Below are 18,332 nucleotides of genomic sequence, written 5' to 3' on the forward strand. Positions count from 1 at the left end.
GCACACAATCACCTGTGTCTACATGCGAGATCTCAGACGTGTGCTTGTCCAAACATAGAACAAACTAATACAGCAAATTACCTTGGAGTCCTGATAGATGATCATTTTAACTGGGGTTCGCATATCGACCACATTTGTGAGAAACTGAGACTGTTGCTAACGAAGTTTTATACAATTAAGAACAAAGTGCCCTACAATGTTCTTATTAATCTATATAATGCATTAGCTGACTCAATAATATCATACGGACTTACAAGTTATGGTAGAACTTTTAAAAGCTATTTAGATAGAATATATACACTACAGCTAAGACTATTGAAACTAATTGTCCCAAAAAAAATAAAAAACAAACACAAAGATAACTACGATAAGCTGTTTGGTTACTGTAAAGTACTGCCAATACATACAAAATTTAAATACCTAATTCTTGCAGAAAATATCTATAATCAAACTATTATGAAACCTGTCACGGCTAAAATACATCTACGAAAAATGACCCACAAAAAAGTAGCCACCATAGGAAGTACAAACAAATACGGAGAAAGAACAAAAGAATATATTGTTCCTAGACTATATAACGAAATACCGAAAGATATTGTAAATAAATTAAACGAGACTAATATAAAACGTATAATGAAAACACACTATCTTGAGTGTTTACGTAGGTAATACTTTAAAAAAAAATTAGTTATTACCTCCACTATAACATTATGTGTTCAGCATAAATTGATGCATTCATACAGCCAATTTATAAATTAATAATGTGTAACATTTACTATCGCCCTGTATAAGCGGGCGCAACACCGACGAGAGTCGAGACTTGTTTACAGGCAGTAGCTATGCCTATAATGCAAATTGCAACGCGTAGCTGCACAGTCGTACTGCGGGCGCATAGCGTGCGCACGCGTTGTATGAATAGGAAAAGGTACAAGTATTCTGAATGGCAATACAGTGTGATGAACAGGTGAATGCTTATGTAATAAAATATGTACTAGAAGATATTATGTTAGCCGTAGGTTACTTAATTTTTCCATTGTAGCGTTCCTTATTATATCCCGTGAGGCCGTGTTAGCACAAGCCCAGTATGGGCTTTTTAACACTGTTATTTGTTAACTGTATATTAATTTTTGTGTATCAATAAATAAAAAAAAAAAAAAAAAATTACGTAGGTACACTGCAAGAACCTTTTCCATCATAATCGGTATAGTGGCTTAAACGTAAAAAGTTAATAGATAGATCGAATTTTTCATTAATAACATGGGTGCGCACGATGATGTTAATTAAAATTAATATTTTTATATTTCAAATCGGTAAAAGAAAGGAATAATTGAAACAAAACTCGGTACGCTATCACAATCCGTCGAAGACCATATTTCTCCACCCCTTTTTCCCGCTATTTCCAAAGTTTTAATTAGTGCCAGAGGACATTATCCAGATTGTGAACAATTCGCATCTATTTTTTTAAATATCCGATTTCTCTTTAGATCTCATTATCTTTTAATGCAAAATGCAATTTAAATGAAGGGAGCAATTTATTCGTTCTCGTCGCATGGTGAGGAAATTTATTCTTTATTGTTGGGATTCGGCGTAAGGATCATCGTCGTTAGGGACCCTTTCCAAGTTTTGTTGTTTAGTGGACCTTCGTCGTTTATAATTTAGTTATAAATTCTGGTCCGGAGCATAAGAATTGTCCCATGGGCGCGCAGAATCTGTACCCAGATTCTGATATTACAAAAGCTTCGATATTATTTTGGAATCGTCTAGTAAAACTAGCGAATACCGTGCTTTTGAAATCCAAAACTACTAAAACTTAAACCAACGCTAAGTGCATTCTGATTGGTCAAAACTAAAATTGCAGAATTCCCTATCCTGACCTATATATTCCTATACCGATCTACTTCTGTGGAAGACGCTTACGATAAAATAAAACTCAGAATAAAATGTGTTACAAATATTTACTTCATTCAGCCAGATTCAGAGATTTTTAACCAGACTACAGGAATTTGAGGGTAGCAATAATTGTGACTGTTTATTGTTTAAGTAAATGGTATGTTACTTATTAGGTACTAAATAGGTTGTTATTTTCACGATAATAATTGACACTATTTATTAGCGAGACATGTTGAAACATTTTCTATAATGCCTATAAACCTTTATTATTTGAAAACTCGTATGTTTCAACTTTTAAACACCCTAAAGCATTTTATACACTTCAAACACAATCTAGATTAATCCACAATTCAATATCATCAGTCACAATATGTAATTTAATTTCAGCGCGCTTGGGGCTAAGTCTGAAGACGCGCCCCCATTTCTTTAATCCCCCACAGCGCTGGTGAACGGACATAATTTTCTGCACTTGACACGATGTCTACTATCATTGTGGGCTCAACTACCCCATTCCGTTTTTTATTACAATCACGCTTTGCTGTTACATAGTTTTTATTGCGCTGTGAGTTCCATGGATGTTTTCATTTTTCAGGCTTTCTTTGGATTCGTTCTGTGAGGATAAGTATACACACTTGATTCACATTGCAACGTGAAGAAGGAATACGATTCATTTTTATGTAACTAATTCAAGAATATTATTCTAATGATTAGTTAAGGGGGCGACTAACCCTAAATTGTCGATTTTATAATTCATTTTTATTACCCGACTGCCAGGAGGGTTATGTGTTTGGCGCGTATCTTATATGTTTGTAATATTCTTTATTACCTTATATCTCCAGAACCGCTAAACGGATTTTCACAATTGAGGTATCGTTAGATTTGTCTCAATGACCCAAGTGTTCTTAGATAGGTGACATTTAAAAAAACCAAAATGGCAGATGTTTGACGCCATATTGTGAGGTAAAAAAAATAAAAATTTTACCAAGCATATCGAGTGGGGTATCAAAATAAAGGATTTTAAACACTGATTCTAAATATGTATATAACTTGCAGATTTAATATTAAATTGAACTATAAATCTACACTGATATTATATAGTGGAAAGATTTGTTTGTTTGGCTCCGAAACTACTGGACCGATTTGAAAAATTCTTTTACCATTGGAATTCTACATTATTTTTGCTAAACATAGGCTGAATTTTATTTAAAAAAAAATAAGGTTCCGTAAGATATTTGGGTACTTCGGACGCAAGGTGTAAAAAATCAACCAGAAAAGTACTTGGATTATAAAATACAGTCGGAGGCATAATAATTTATGATTTATAAATTAATGTTAAACTTGGTGCGACATGCCTCCGACTGCATTTTATAATCCACTTTTTTCTTCTACATTTTTCTATGTAACCTTCTATTTATCCTGGCATGAAACTCGTAAGCAAGAGTCGTATCAATTAAAACATGGATTCGATGCCTCCGGCAGAATTAGGTCTTGTTTCGTTATTTTTAGTATCATTTTTTGCAGTCGCGTTTTTTGATTTTTGATTAATTATACTTGAAAATAAGCCTCGAATTGTTTCATTTTCTAAAATTAGATACTACATTATATTTCCGAGAATTCGATCTGAGCAAAAACACGATGTTTTAAAATTTTCTCGATAGAAAAAAATCACAAAGATGCATCTAATTTTCAAGAATTTTTCATTTATTGCCATAACCGTGCATTGAACTAAATTAATATTTTAACACATTGTATAAAATTCTATCATCGAGAGATCGACCTAGCGGATTTTTAAAATGTTATATAATAATATTTATCGAGTTATTGAGAAAAAACTAATTTGGAGATGAATCCGCGTCGTTCTTTTTCACCTGGCATGTGAAAGACGGGCGCGAGTGTGAAGAGAGAAGGACGATGTTTGACTTTTGGGGTTAGTCGCCCTCTTAAGGCAATAATAACTCTTAATTCAGTTAGTAATTTACTAAGTGTCCATGATTCATTTATTTAAAGGGAAAGATGGTCAAAAATTAAGTACCTAATTTTATTACATAATTATAATGAGAATCGAGTACCGAGTCCTCTCCTTAAGCATAATTGATCATGTCTCACCAGTCATGCTGTATAGTAGAACAAATCCTCAGCATTTATACCCTGTATTTAGAGTAACATCTAGCAACCCATTTACAGAGAGGAAACACATAAAAAGTATTCAACAAATGCGAAAGATACCTCTCAAAATTCAATTTTACTTGCTCACTCTGTCGTTTTTCCTCCCGCTTAAATTTGCCTTCGAGCACCACTTAGCTTCCACTTTCAGATTATTTGCTTTCATTGAAAGGATTAATTGATTAAGAGCATTTTGTGAGGTAACTTTGAAATTGTAGCACCGCCGTAGCAGCTTTGTTATTTTACTCAAAATTATTAGAGGAGCTAGTTGTAAACTGCGAAGTCGAGCAGCTTAGCCGTTTGCCAGACGGTTTAAGCTAAAAATATCTATTGGAGCCACTATTTGTTTTATCTTCGTTAAGAGATGAATTCTGGGCACTCAAAAGACTGATGGTTTAATATTATCATTGAATGTTATTTTAAGCTTTTAGATGATTCGAGATAAGAGATTAAAATTACAGTTACAGTCATAGTGGAGGTTACAGAAATATTTAAAATATACATTGACCAAGCCACGTTCCGATTTCGATGTAGGCTTAATTAACGTGAGAAAAAGTATGGGTATGTCCCGTACTATAACTCGGTATACCGGCCCGTGCTAATGAAGTTAAGAATCGATCAACTGTACTGTTGATTTTTTCGAAATATACCCTAGAGCATTGACGTATAATATGAATTTGATGGGATTTGATTATGATACGTCACACTTGTCTCAACTCTCAACAGTGGCACAATATGGCATCAGATTCGGGACGTCCGCGACACAGGCACTGGCGAGCATACTGCGTTAAATTTGGAACATATGCTATGCAATCTCTTTAGTAAACAACGTCTTAAACCAACTAATCGCGTAAAAAGTAGTTAAATAGAAATAAAATCGTTATTGTTCGCCGCTTTACAGATCTGATCGTAAATTTTATTTTCACGAAGATTAAACACGCCGTTTGGTGGCGAGCCGGTAATAAATGTAAATGACTGCAATTCCAAGATGAAATTGAGATAGAGTACTTCGGCTCATGGGAACAAGGAGATACTTCAGAATTTTTACGTTTAATATCAAAGTTTTCGCAACGTTACAATATATCTGAATAATGTTTCGTTACGGTTATGCGATACTTTGTATTAATGAAGTTCTCTTTTATTCTTTTTATGGGGGAGAAATTTTCTAAAAACTTTTTAAAAACGATGGTTTTATAATTTCATATTGCACAGATCGGCGAAAATACACCCTATTATGTTATAGTAAAAGTAATAACTGTGTTATTAACTTGTTTTCCTACAAAATAAGAGCTGAAGTAATTTAAAGGATCGAGGATAAGTATTATTGGTTTTATGTTATTGACACAGTCCCTGCCGTGATATTAGCTCCTTAGTGAGGCTTTCCTTCAGTATTATGATTTATTATGTACTTGTCTTTTATCCTCATACCTATTGTTTCTCTCGTCCGAGTGGTATATTAAATATCTGTTAATCAATACGTCAGATGAGTTGATAATATTATCGTCGATTATTGGTGCATTCGGTATTTTATTAATAAAATTGTGTGATACATAATTGAGTATTGTGTTTCCGAAGTATAAGTTAATAATTATTATTTGTGATACAGCGCAACCGCAATTTATTTAAGCAAAACTTTCAAAGTACAAGTTGTACGAAAGCTCGTTCTTATCTTTTTGTAATGTAAATATTAGATTTTTTTTTATGAAATAAGGGGGCAAACGAGCAAACGGGTCACCTGATGGAAAGCAACTTCCGTCGCCCATGGACACTCGCAGCATCAGAAGAGCTGCAAGTGCGTTGCCGGCCTTTTAAGAGGGAATAGGGTAATAGGGGAGGGTAGAGAAGGGAAAAGAAGGGAATAGTTGAGGGTAGGGAAGGGAATAGGGTAGGGGTTAGGGGATTGGGCCTCCGGTAAACTCACTCACTCGGCGAAACACAGCGCAAGCGCTGTTTCACGCCGGTTTTCTGTGAGAACGTGGTATTTATCCGGTCGAGCCGGCCCATTCGTGCCGAAGCATGGCTCTCCCACGTATATTGTATGTTGTAGTATGGTTATTCTAAAATGTATTTCTATTGGATAACCTTCAGGCTTTTGTTTTCCTAAAATAAACAGTATTATGGAGTAGGCGGAACCCAAAATAACATGAGTCTTTCTCCAGCTATCTCTATGTTTATAAAATGCTCGAAACAGTTTGCTATTTTGCTGTGATGACACTTGTCAGGTCCACCGATGCGGCGAGGGACGCGTCATCGACTGCTGGTAATTGGTGACGACTTTTCACGAGTGCGTTGCAGCGCCAGCAATGGTGAATGAACACAGCGATTGTTACGTTCATGTTCTATTCAACGTGCCAAATCACGCGCATTTTTCGACCTAGTCATTTTAAATAGATGACGTAATATTTTTTATTTTTTAAAATATTTTAGAGGCAAATGTAAATTATTATAGTGGCATGTTAATTGTAAATCTTGTATATTATTTGATGCTGGAATTTATATTTTACCAAGTTACTATTAAGAGCTCACCTGACTCTAAAAATCAAACATCGTCCTTCTCTTTTCACACTCCTTGTCTTTCATATGCCAGGTGAAAAAGGACGGCGCGGAATCATCGCCGAGTTAGTTTTACTTGATTATAAGACGAACTATAATGATTATGAAAAAAGTGTTTTGAGAAAATTTAGGTTTTATCAATACCTTTTTAGACATTAAAAAATATTAAAGAAAAGACAGCAAACTTCGAAGATCCAAGCAAAAATGTGTCTAAAACAAGGTTTCTTGTAAAAAAGAAACTATCGAGCATTTTTTGAGTAATCGTGTTTTCGTCTTAAGCATTTAATCTTTATGAACTGAAGTTACTTGTGTGAAAAAATCAGTTTTCTAGACCTTACAGATTTTGAGATCTAGGTTAAAGTATGTAGTCAAGTTAGGGTCATATGGGCTCTTAAGTTATGGCTTATGGTGAACATAATTACTATAAACAAAAAAAAAATCATTCAATACTTACTATAAGTCGTAGTATTATGAAATTATGATTTGGCAAAATAACAAGGGATTCGTTGTGAATAAGTCTGCAAAATTCATGTTTGATATCTATATTTCAGTATCAGCATTCGCAAAACCCTCACGCAATTGTGTTTAGACTAATAAGATTCTGATCCGCGGCTTATCGTGGTCTACTAGTTTATTTATTTCTTTAGAATTTTCATCTTATCTTATTCTCAAACTTATACGAGATGATCTAGAATGTTTTCGGTTTCTTGGTGACATAGTTTCTCGGTTTGTCGGTTACATGAAATTGGGTAACGAATAATGATTAGGTAGGAGTTATTTAAAAAATAGCGCATAATATTTTTACACCGCTGTATTATTAATCTTCCTGTTTACGTAATATTATAAAGAGTATAATTTTGCAAGCAGATCCCGCCTGATCAGATTTTTCCCCATATTAGGTATTTGTTTTTTAAAATATTTTATTTTTTATTATTTAAAACTATATGCAGTGCTCCGTTTTTATAAGGTTTTATATATGAAAAAGCTACAAATGTCATATTATGTATATTGTTTTTACGTAATATGAATCAGCTTATTTACTTTGCAAGTTCGGTCACAATAATTATTGTAAGGTTGAATCAACAAAAACTTAAATAACACAACAAACAAGAGCATTGCAATTAAAATTGAATATTAACAATTTGAGCAAACATTTTCAAACGCGTTCTAATTTATGTAACAGAAGTTCTTGGAACCGACGTTTACTTTAACTTGTAAGTTGCGTCCAATGAATTTCTGATTGTTATTTATTTTAACATTTATATGACGCTTGGATAAACCTACCGTAGATCACAATATTACTATTACTAGAGATCGCCCAATGGTCGAAATTCGACCTTAGTTTCAACGACATTATGACTACTACGTTTAATTTGTAAAAAAATATTGACTTTATCATACATTTTTTTTCAACTCTCGTCTCTGGGACTCAGCTGATCTCAGACTGGCCGTGTAAGCATTGTCTAATAGTATCTAAGATTCAATAAAAAATACTATAATCCATTTTCAATTTGTCAACTTGTTGTCGACCTCTGTTGTCGACAGACTTCAACCATAAATAAAAGAGTATAATTCGTACGTATAGGTTTGTCACTCAAAAATCTGTCATTTTTCCTAGTGTGTGTGTTGTAGTGTGTGTAATGTTTTATTTGTTAAAAAAATGTATGATAAAAGCATAATTTCAAAATAATATTAGCTCGATGCACTCCTTCAGCATATAAACTATAACTGTGCAAAATTTAATTCACCTACGTTTCCCCATTTTTCGTCAAAAGGGTTACAAAGTTTTTGGCTCACGTATGAATATATAGATAAGTAACAATAGACCGGCACTAAGATAAAATGAAATCAGGTGCCTTACTCCCGAAACTGATATCGATTTCGATTTTAGATTTCAACGGTTTTTTGACACTTTAGATATCTAAAATATGTCTAAAAAATGTCAAAAAACCGTTGAAATCGTAAATCGAAATCGATATCAGTTTCGATTTTCGATTTCAACGGTTTTTTGACACTTTAGACATCTAAAATATGTCTAAAAAATGTCAAAAAAACCGTTGAAATCTAAAATCGAAATCGATATCAGTTTCAGGAGTAAGGCACCAGAACACATAAATTATGATAGAAGTATACTTACATACCAAATTTTACACAAATTTTGACATCCATACTAATTGTGTCTGTCTGTCTGTTACCTCTTCACGCCCAAAACGCTGAACCGATTTTTATGAAATTTGGTATGGGGGTGAACTTTGATACTTTTTATCCCGGGAAAATGTACGGTTCCGCCGCGATGAACGAATTTTGGCGCAACGGAGTTGCGGGCGTCATCTAGTTGTGTATATTTATGCTCTCTGCCTTGATTTGAAGTATAGATGCATAAAAATTTAAGGAAGATCAGTGATGTGAAGGTGTATTTAATATCTAATTTAATAATAAAGAGAATTTACAAAAATACCTTTCTATCAAATTGTCACAGACGAAAAAGGTAACCTGTATCGCAAATATCATTTATGATTTCTGAACCTTACCTTCTAGATTTTAAAACAATAAAATAAAATATAGGAAGAGGAATGAAGAAAATTGCAGGAGCGTATCGCTAGTTACCTCATTATTTATTTTGTATTTACGAGGAAAATGACTGCAACAACTCTAGACGACTCTGAGGAAGTCGACTTTCTCAGAGTAATTGATTTTTACAAATTAATTTCTCTCATCGCTATAAACTACTTACTTTAATAAATTCCCAGGAATTTCCAGTTCAGATATTTACAGGAAATATATTTAATGCGCTTTAGATTCTACTACTTGCGATCCTAAGGGCTACTTCACAACGGAATGAGATGAAACCGTGAGCAACTCAGCAATGCATAATAGTTACTCAAAATAAAAATGGCGCAACGCCGCGCCGCTAGATATTTCTTTTTTATTGAAATAAGGGGGTAAACGAGCAAACGGGTCACCTGATGGAAAGGAACTTCCGTCGCCCATGGACACTCGTAGCAACAGAAGAGCTGCAGGTGCGTTGCCGGCCTTTTAAGAGGGAATAGGGTAATAGGGGAGGGTAAGGATAGGAAGGGAAGGGAAGGGAATAGGGGAGAGTAGGGAAGGAAATAGGGTAGGGGATTGGGTCTCCGGTAAACTCACTCACTCAGCGAAACACAGCGCAAGCGCAGTTTCACGCCGGTTTTCTGTGAGAACGTTTCGATTTTTTATGCTCTTGAGCATCATCAGTAGTGCTAGCACGGCGACCAGCGGAAATGCGAAAGTATGGACAAACTGTGGAAATAAACCTAAGGTGCCGTTCCGATCTTTTTTCGTTCCGAAAAATTCAATTAAAATGCCACTTTATGACAGACTATAGTCACAAACTGTGGAGATAAACTTAAGGTGCCGTTCCGATCTTTTTTAGTTCCGAATAATTCAATTAAAAAGCCACTTTATGACAGACTATAGTTCTAAAAATTCAAATAATATCCTATAGTGTGTATCCTGATTCCTGACATATACTATAGTGTGTCATAAAGTGGCATTTTAATTGAATTTTTCGGAACGAAAAAAGATCGGAACGGCACCTTAGGTTTATTTCCACAATTTGTCCATACTTTCGCATTTCCGCTGGTCGCCGTGCTACCGCTACAGATCACGATTAGACTAGTTTTGTTTATCCTTAGGTCGTTAGTTGTGTTTAAATACATAAATGACTCAGAGAAATAGTACGATAGCAAGACCTTAGACCACCTATCTATAAAAAAGAAAAAGGACTACCTCACCTTTTTAACACTTTTGTTGAACTTCGATAAACATTTCATGAGACAAGGATTATAACGAATGTATTTGCGAGAAAAAATGTGGGAAAAATAACTGTTTTTTGTCATTTAGCAGTTATCACCTGGCACCAACGTACGGGGCTAAGCCGAGGCTGGGTTTTATTTCATAAAGTAAATATTTATGAGGGAAAGGAGTTCTCCGCGGCCTCCGGTAAGCCGCCTGATCCGAAAATACATAAACCCCTAGGGATCCAGTACTAAGTTCACAAAGGCACTACACTACATATGTATTCCTTATCTGTTTTATTTTTATTGTGCTACGTAATGCCTTCGTAGTAACGTCGACGGGGCGAAACGTCGACGCCGTTCCCGAGTTTCTGGGTTTCGAAACACAAACATAGAAGTTGTAATACTGAATAAATCAAATGTTTACGGACTAAATACGAAAGGACGTCATACTGTTTAAACGATTATTGTAACATGTTTAAAGACTTGTTACTTTAGTGGTGACCACAGTACGGCTGCCCCATTTTAAAACCTAAGTAGTAAGGGTACTTGTACTATTATCTATTCTGTGGTAAGGGACACTCTATGGTATATTTTATCTTTTTATACACATAAAGTTCTCGTGTCACAATGTTAGGCCGCGTACTCCTCCGAAACGGCTTTACTGATTTTAACCAAATTTTATATGCATATTCAGTGGGTCTGAGAATCGGCTACTGGGTACTTATTATATTGATAAGTGCATTTGTTGAATAAATAATAGTAAATTATTACAATTCCAGACTAACGGCGACTATTGTTTGTGCGACGGGATAGCGATTGACGTTGCCATAGTGACATACTTCAATAAAATAATACGGGCGAAATACTTTATTAAATATGGCAAAGAAACGTTTGCCGGGACAGCTAGTATTCTCATAAAACCTACTTGTAACGGTGTTTTAAATTTGGATTGGCAAAAACATGAAAAATGTTTTTATCGTATAATAATAAGATAATACTTTTATACTTATTGATGGGATTCGAACTGGATCGAAGCCGATTTGCTGTTAAAAAGCTTTACCTAATTGCATCGATGTAAACGTAAAATTTTCCCGTTACGGCTGATCAATCTTTCAAAGATACAAGTATTGAAATATTAAACAACAAACCAAAATAAAATGAGGCGAAAATATATAAAAACGTCTCCTCGTGTTACGTTGCCGGATATTACTTAGTTTACCTTATTCCGCCACACATAAATAAACGAGGATTATATTTTCACGAGAGTGACAGAAGGAGGGCCCTTCTCCCCCATAATCACCCCTTACATTTTTTTAATTTTCACTGTCTTGTACGCTTAAGCCAGATTTTCCGAATGTGAGAGAATAAAATATAATATTTTGATAAAAATAATTGGTATTTAGGAAGGTATTTTACTTAAAAGGACTCTGAAGAACCATGAGTTTGAAGCACGTGCATGACGTTAAATCATGGGAAATTATAGACGTATAATTTGTCCCTATATTTAACTAATAATTACTTGTACAATAATTACTGGACTACTGGTTCATCTTGGGTTAACGTGAAAAGGCCGCAAAAGGATCAACTCACACCAATACGAAATCTGTCGTCTATAAATTAAGAAATACAACTATTACTTACTTAGATGATTTTTTTAAAATCTAAATCTCATTTAAAGCTGGGGCTTGAAGTATACGTAAGTAATAACTTAAGTTCGTCAGTTTTATGCAAAATTTCACGCAAAATTTTTCCAGCTTACCCCGGCAAACATTATTATTTGCAAACAGACGCTGCGCGGTGAAGATATTTCGACTGGAGAACTTTAATAACGAGCAATGAAGGTATAAAGTTGTGTTTGGACAGAAATAATAACTGTATTTTAAAAGGATAAAACCGACGTCAAAATTGTACGTAATTGAGAATTAAAACTCCCTACATCCAAAACTACTGAACCGATTTTGATGAAACTTGCACTATTCCCTATGTTGAACAATACCTAGTACAACAAAAAAAATGTGAAATCGGAATGGTAGTTCCAGAGATATGCAAACGCAAACATAAAAACATACATACATACACTTTTGAAATTTGGCACATTTGTTCAGACGCTGAAATAGACAAAATTATATATATATATATATATATATATATATATATATATATATATATATATATATATATATATATATATATATATATATATATGAAATTTGGGCAGTTCTGGAAATATTACATACATACGTGTCGAATGGATCCTTCTTTGAAGTCCTTTTTTGAAGTCGATTAAAATTGATGTTGTAAGATGGCGTTAGTGATGTCATTTTATAAATTAATGATGACGTCATGATTTTTTTTTGTTATGGTTATTATAAATAAGACATTGTCTTTTCGGTTGCAATTGATTGTCACCCTGCCCGAGGTTCCGTAGCCGATATTTCGTTCAGACGCATTCGGCTTGTATGACACACGATAAGAGCCGAAATTACGCGTCGGGAATTCAGTTACGTAACTTTGTCCGAGTATTCAGTGTCTCGAACGCCGTCGAATTGACGCCAAACTTACGCTCGACCGAAGTTCGGCTGTACGTTATAACGCGACGTAATTTCGGCATGGTGTGTAGTTTTTTGTGGTAAGATCGTAAATTTCTAAACACACCATTCCGAAGCTACGCAGCCGAAGTTCCGCATGATTAGGTACGTCGGCAATGTCAAACTCATATAATATAACGCGACGTAATTTCAGCATGGTGTCATCGGTAATTTAAAATACATTGCAGGCGTAATCATGCGGAACTTCGCGCGTTTTAACCGCGTTTTATCGGCATAGTGTGTTTAGACACTAAGCCCTCTTGCGCTGATCCTTGTTAAAATGACCCTAAGTTAAAATATCGTGCCTTTTCTTTCTGAAATACAAAGAATGAAAGAAACATCATAAAATTAACCAAGGGTTAATTTAATCTTGACTGGCTATCATAAGTGAGTAAGTTGCGGACGTTTAAACTATTAATGTAACTTCGCTAAGGAAACAATGCTAGTACTAAGAAAATTGTGTTTTATTGAATCGTTTCATGTTGTAGTGTGTTGACAATAGGACTTGTTTACGTTTTAACAACAGAGGTTTTAACACAAAATAATTAATTACTTTGTTTTCCAATAGAGTAACCTTATACATCCAAAGCGATTTATAAGTTCTAGTGTAGTCCCAATGAAAAAAAAAAACTAATTTCTTATGATATAATTATCGCTATTACGTTGCTGAGATTTATTGAAACTTAGAACTTCAGTCCCGATTTTTCATTTGGTTACAACTTTTCGTAGTTGGCCATTGGTAGAGTGTAGTGGTTCTACCACTTTTCCACTACTCCAAGGCGACAAAATTATATCCTAGATATTCTCAATATCTTTAGTATTTTGCTAATACTAAGTTCTCAATTTCCGAGAGAATATACGTTTTAGTCCGTTTCGTATTATAGTCTTCAGTTTCTGTGATAATTTTCAATTAATTTTCTACTCTAGTTCATAACTCTTACCGTGTTTCCCACTGCTGGCCACCGCGATGGCGGTGCTAAGTAGCAAGAGCCGCGCCAGCATACTCGCGCCGCCGCCCGCACATCGGGCTGCAACCGCCGCACTGTCCTCTGTAACAGAAGTTGATTGTTACGGGGTTTGTTTCACTAGGAGACTATGGCAAAGACATTGACTGTTAAGGGCTATCAGGCTGCGTTTCCACCAGAACTGAGGGGAGCTGTTTTGCGAGGAATGTGTTTTTGAAAACCAATAGAATCGCTTCATTGACATGACTTTGCCATGACATCGCTCAGCGCGGCGATGCTATTGGTTCTCAAAAATACATTCCTCGCAACACAGCTCCGCTCAGCTCTGGTGGAAGTCTACTATTTTGGGCGCGACCAGTCAGGCTACGTCACTATGTACCATCGAAGAAATTGTTTCATAGGCAGATGACGGACCAACGTCATTTGGTCGGGTCATGTCAATTTAATATTAGTCGTTATCTGTCGGCTGGGTTCGACATTACGCTACCAAAAGACATTGGGTAGATTGGGACCACCCTCCAATATCAAAAAGGTACATATTACTGGACAGGTCCCCTCAATAGGAACAACAATCACTATGACCACCTTGCTGTAACAACTGTCCATTTGGAGTAATGAGACTTTTTATCGCTTAAGAAAAATATAGTCAGAAAGTGTATATTTTAAGTTTAGAAAACTTAAAATATACACTTTCTGACACGAAAACTGACACGCAAATAATTTAAGACTTCATGAATGACGATGAAAACACATTGCATGTTTTAATTCAAGGATATGACGTGTTTTTCTTGGACCGTGGGTTTGGGGATGGGTTGGAGTCTATCGAAGCTTGCGGTTATGAGTAGTTCGTACCACCATATAAAGACCGTGGAGAGACACAGCTTGCTGCAGAACAGACAAGTGAATCTTGAGCTGTAACAGTATGCCGCTGGGTAGTGGAAGTGGTGAGCGGCCGCCTTAAACGAGATTTAAAGCTGCTACGACAAAAATATTTTAATAGAGCGCTGCCTTACGTATTCGTCAATTTTTAAATATCTGTAGCTATTATAAATCACTTTCACATATGCACAAGGTCATATACTTACGCCGCAAAGTGGATGCAACAAACATCCTCTACAATTACGTAAAAAGCAAGTGCTTAAATGACAGGAGGGCAGACTTTCAAAGAAAAGAAGCTAATAAAATAGCTTGGGTAATCAACTAGTTTGGCTTTTTATTTGAACTTACAAGTCTCATAACTCGGAAAGGTGTATTAACAAAATATGTATCTTTGCAATTGTTGTTCCAATTCAAGAGACCTATTCGATGAGACACATTTCAATGTCATTGGTGGATGGTCCCAGGTTCCATACATTTTTGCCCATCCTCTTTACGTAGAACCCTTATCTGCCTATGAACTAACTTCTCTGTTAGTACATACAGGTGGTCGTGCTGTTGTCCATTTTGATACAGTCTCAGTGTGGGTGGCGACTCTAGTAGGTTTGCATGGTGTCTAATTTGGTAGCGTACGGATACCACAGTAACGTGACTGGTTGCACCACCATGGTGTCCCGGTGAAATACATCACTATCTTATTAACCGACTTAAAAAAAAGAGGTTATCTATTCGACGCGTATGTATGTAATGTTTCCAGAACTGCCCAATTTTCGTATATTATGTTAGTCTATATCAGCGTCTGAACAAATGTGCCAAATTTCAAAAGTGTATGTATCATATGTATATTTTTATGTTTGTATTTGCTTATCTCTGGAACTACCATTTCAATTTCAGTAATTCTTTTTTTGTTAGACTAGGTATTATTCAACTTAGGGAATAGTGTAAGTTTCATCAAAATCGGTTCAGTAGTTTTGGAGATAGGGAGTTTTAATTCTCTTTTACGTGACAAAAGTACCAAAAATAAGGTGATATTTGAATTTTTGTTTTTGGTATGTTTTAGAACATGATATTTTAAGCTACTCGTAGTTTCTACAAAAAAACGAAAAACCCAAAATTGCAGATGACTTTTTTTATTTTGCACCCGTCGAAATAATCATACACATACACACACAATCGTAGAAAAATACGCTTATTACTTACTATGAACATAATAAAATATACAGTCACGGAATCAATAAACTGTGATATTAACTCGAAACAGAAGAGCAATAACCAAAAACGTCCTCCATATTTTAATACCAGGAGAACAAGCAATTAATTTATCTGTTCGTGTCAATCTGCCCCCGCCTGAGAATACCAGACGAATATATATTTTGTTAAGCTCAATTAATTATTGAAGTAAAGGAGATTATTTCTACGGACTTTACTATACCAATTAAAATATATTGAAAATGTACTGCGGCAAAAAGAGCGACAGGGTCTTGCGAGAAGCAAAAGGCGTTTAACAATTTTCGTGTAGAAAATTTTTGACAGACTGTTTGACTTGTCAAACGCTTGTTGGTTACATCATACGTGTCGCAAAATATGTAGTCATCCTGCGGCATTTGCATTGTATACAGAGTTCCTATAGGTAGTAGGTACCCACTATAGATTAACCCTCTTGTTAATAGAAAGAGCCACACTCTGTATTAAGTATTAACAAGGTAATTAGATATCAGAGAAGGAGAAAATATTGTAAAAGCGTATCTTTTTATTAGTGGCAGTTTTTGGAAACACTTTCAATACTAATTATCATAATATTATACCTAAGCAACGCCTCCGTGGTCTACTGGTATAGAGCGCGGCTCTTGACTCGGAGGTCGTGGGTTCGATTCCCGCGTTGGAAACATGTTATTTCCAAGTTTGGTTAGGACAATGCAGGCTGATCACCTGATTGTCTGAGACAAGTAAAATGATCTATGCATCGGATGGGCATGTAAAAAGTCGGTCCTGTGCCTGATCTTTCGCCGGTCGTGTCGGTCTGCCGTCCTACTGGGTTATGAGAGTAAAGGAACAGAGAGTGCTATTGTGTACTGCGCACACACTTGGGCACTATAAAATTACTCTGGCTATGCAGATAGCTGGCCTGGTTTCAATGAAACCGGCCACCGTCACCGAAACTGGTGTGGGAGCTATTATTACCTAAGCACAATGAAATAAAGTAGCTTAAACTTTTTGATAAGTTAATGACCGATAAAATATAAGTGGAATATTTTTTACTTTATGAAAAAGAAAACCATTTTATATTTCAACATTTTATTATCAGCTAACGCTCGTTGTTGGGAGTAATGAATTCTGTGAATTTTAGGTATTAGGTACAGCTTAGGAATCCTCTGAGCGACGTCAAAACTATCGGATATTTTTTATTAGATAGCGTAACTAGGAGTGTATAATATTCTCATCTATATAAATTAAGGGTGAAGCCAAACGAGCGTAAATTGTGAGTTGTGAGTCGCAAAATTTCGGCTGGCAGAAATTCTGCTGCATTTAGTTTCATACAAAAGTCGGGTCTTTTGCTGGTTCACACCGCAAATTTTCGAACCGCGGTTCGAAACAGCGAAGAGCTGTTTTTGAATTTCTCGATTATGTTGTACTTAAAGAAATATTATATAATTATAGAAATATTTACATTGTTGCGGTTCGAATCCATTAATTCAAAAAAAGGTCTTCTCTGTTTCGAACCGCGGTATGAATCGGGTAATTCAAAAACAATTCTTCGCTGTTTGGAACCGCGGTTCGAAAATCTGTGGTGAAAACCAGTAAAAGACCCCAAAAGTCCTGTTTGATTCACACGAGTGTAATTTTGTGAGAGTGTGGGAGTTTGTATGAAAATATATTTACGCGACTGAAATTCTGCGACTCACAACTCACAAATTACGCTCGTTTGGCTTCACCCTAAAATGTTTTTATTTATTTAGTCTCGCAGCTCGAGAACGTCTGAACCCATCTAGTAATTATTATATTATTTTAAAGTACGTTTTTTAATTATATTTGGCACACTTCAGTATAATATTATTCAGGATCGTTTTATTATTTTCGTTGTAACAGTACATCAAAACAATCAGGGTTTTACAATAGTTAAGTTATTTAGTAACTGCACTTACCACGTACCAAGTATTTATCTTCAACGATATTAGTAAGTTATCTACACAAGCATATCAAATTTACAGCGCTGTTTTCAGTGGCGAAGTAACCACGAGGTACGGAACCAACACGCGTGGCGCTAAAGTTACGGCGCGAAACTGGGAGAAAACAGCGTCCCACATGTATTATTTAGCCTGGATCGGAGCTATTTTCTAGAAAATCGCAAGCTCCAACACTATTAATTATATAACAGCTGAAACTTTGTGTTTGTGTGAGCGTCCGTGGCCTAGTGGTTGGCCTTTGGTTAGCACTCGAAAGGGTGCAGGTTCGATCTCGGGTAGAGGCTTGTACCATTGGGACATATTCAGATCTCAAGTACCTATTAATATTACGGA

General features: G+C 35.5%; 1 protein-coding gene across 2 annotated transcripts in view; it reads right to left on the minus strand.

The window, feature by feature from the left end:
- The window catches only part of LOC121730538 (lachesin-like), a 144,363-nt gene that overhangs the window by 58,930 nt on the left and 67,101 nt on the right, over positions 1–18,332 (minus strand). For both annotated transcript variants that reach the window (XM_042119629.1, XM_042119628.1), the window contains exon 2: positions 13,915–14,022. In XM_042119629.1, coding sequence (XP_041975563.1) covers positions 13,915–13,975 — 61 coding nt within the window. In that variant the 5' untranslated portion in view covers positions 13,976–14,022. The remainder of the gene's footprint in view (positions 1–13,914; positions 14,023–18,332) is intronic.

Source organism: Aricia agestis, chromosome 9, assembly GCF_905147365.1.
Source record: "Aricia agestis chromosome 9, ilAriAges1.1, whole genome shotgun sequence".
Classification (NCBI taxonomy): Eukaryota; Metazoa; Arthropoda; class Insecta; order Lepidoptera; family Lycaenidae; genus Aricia; species Aricia agestis.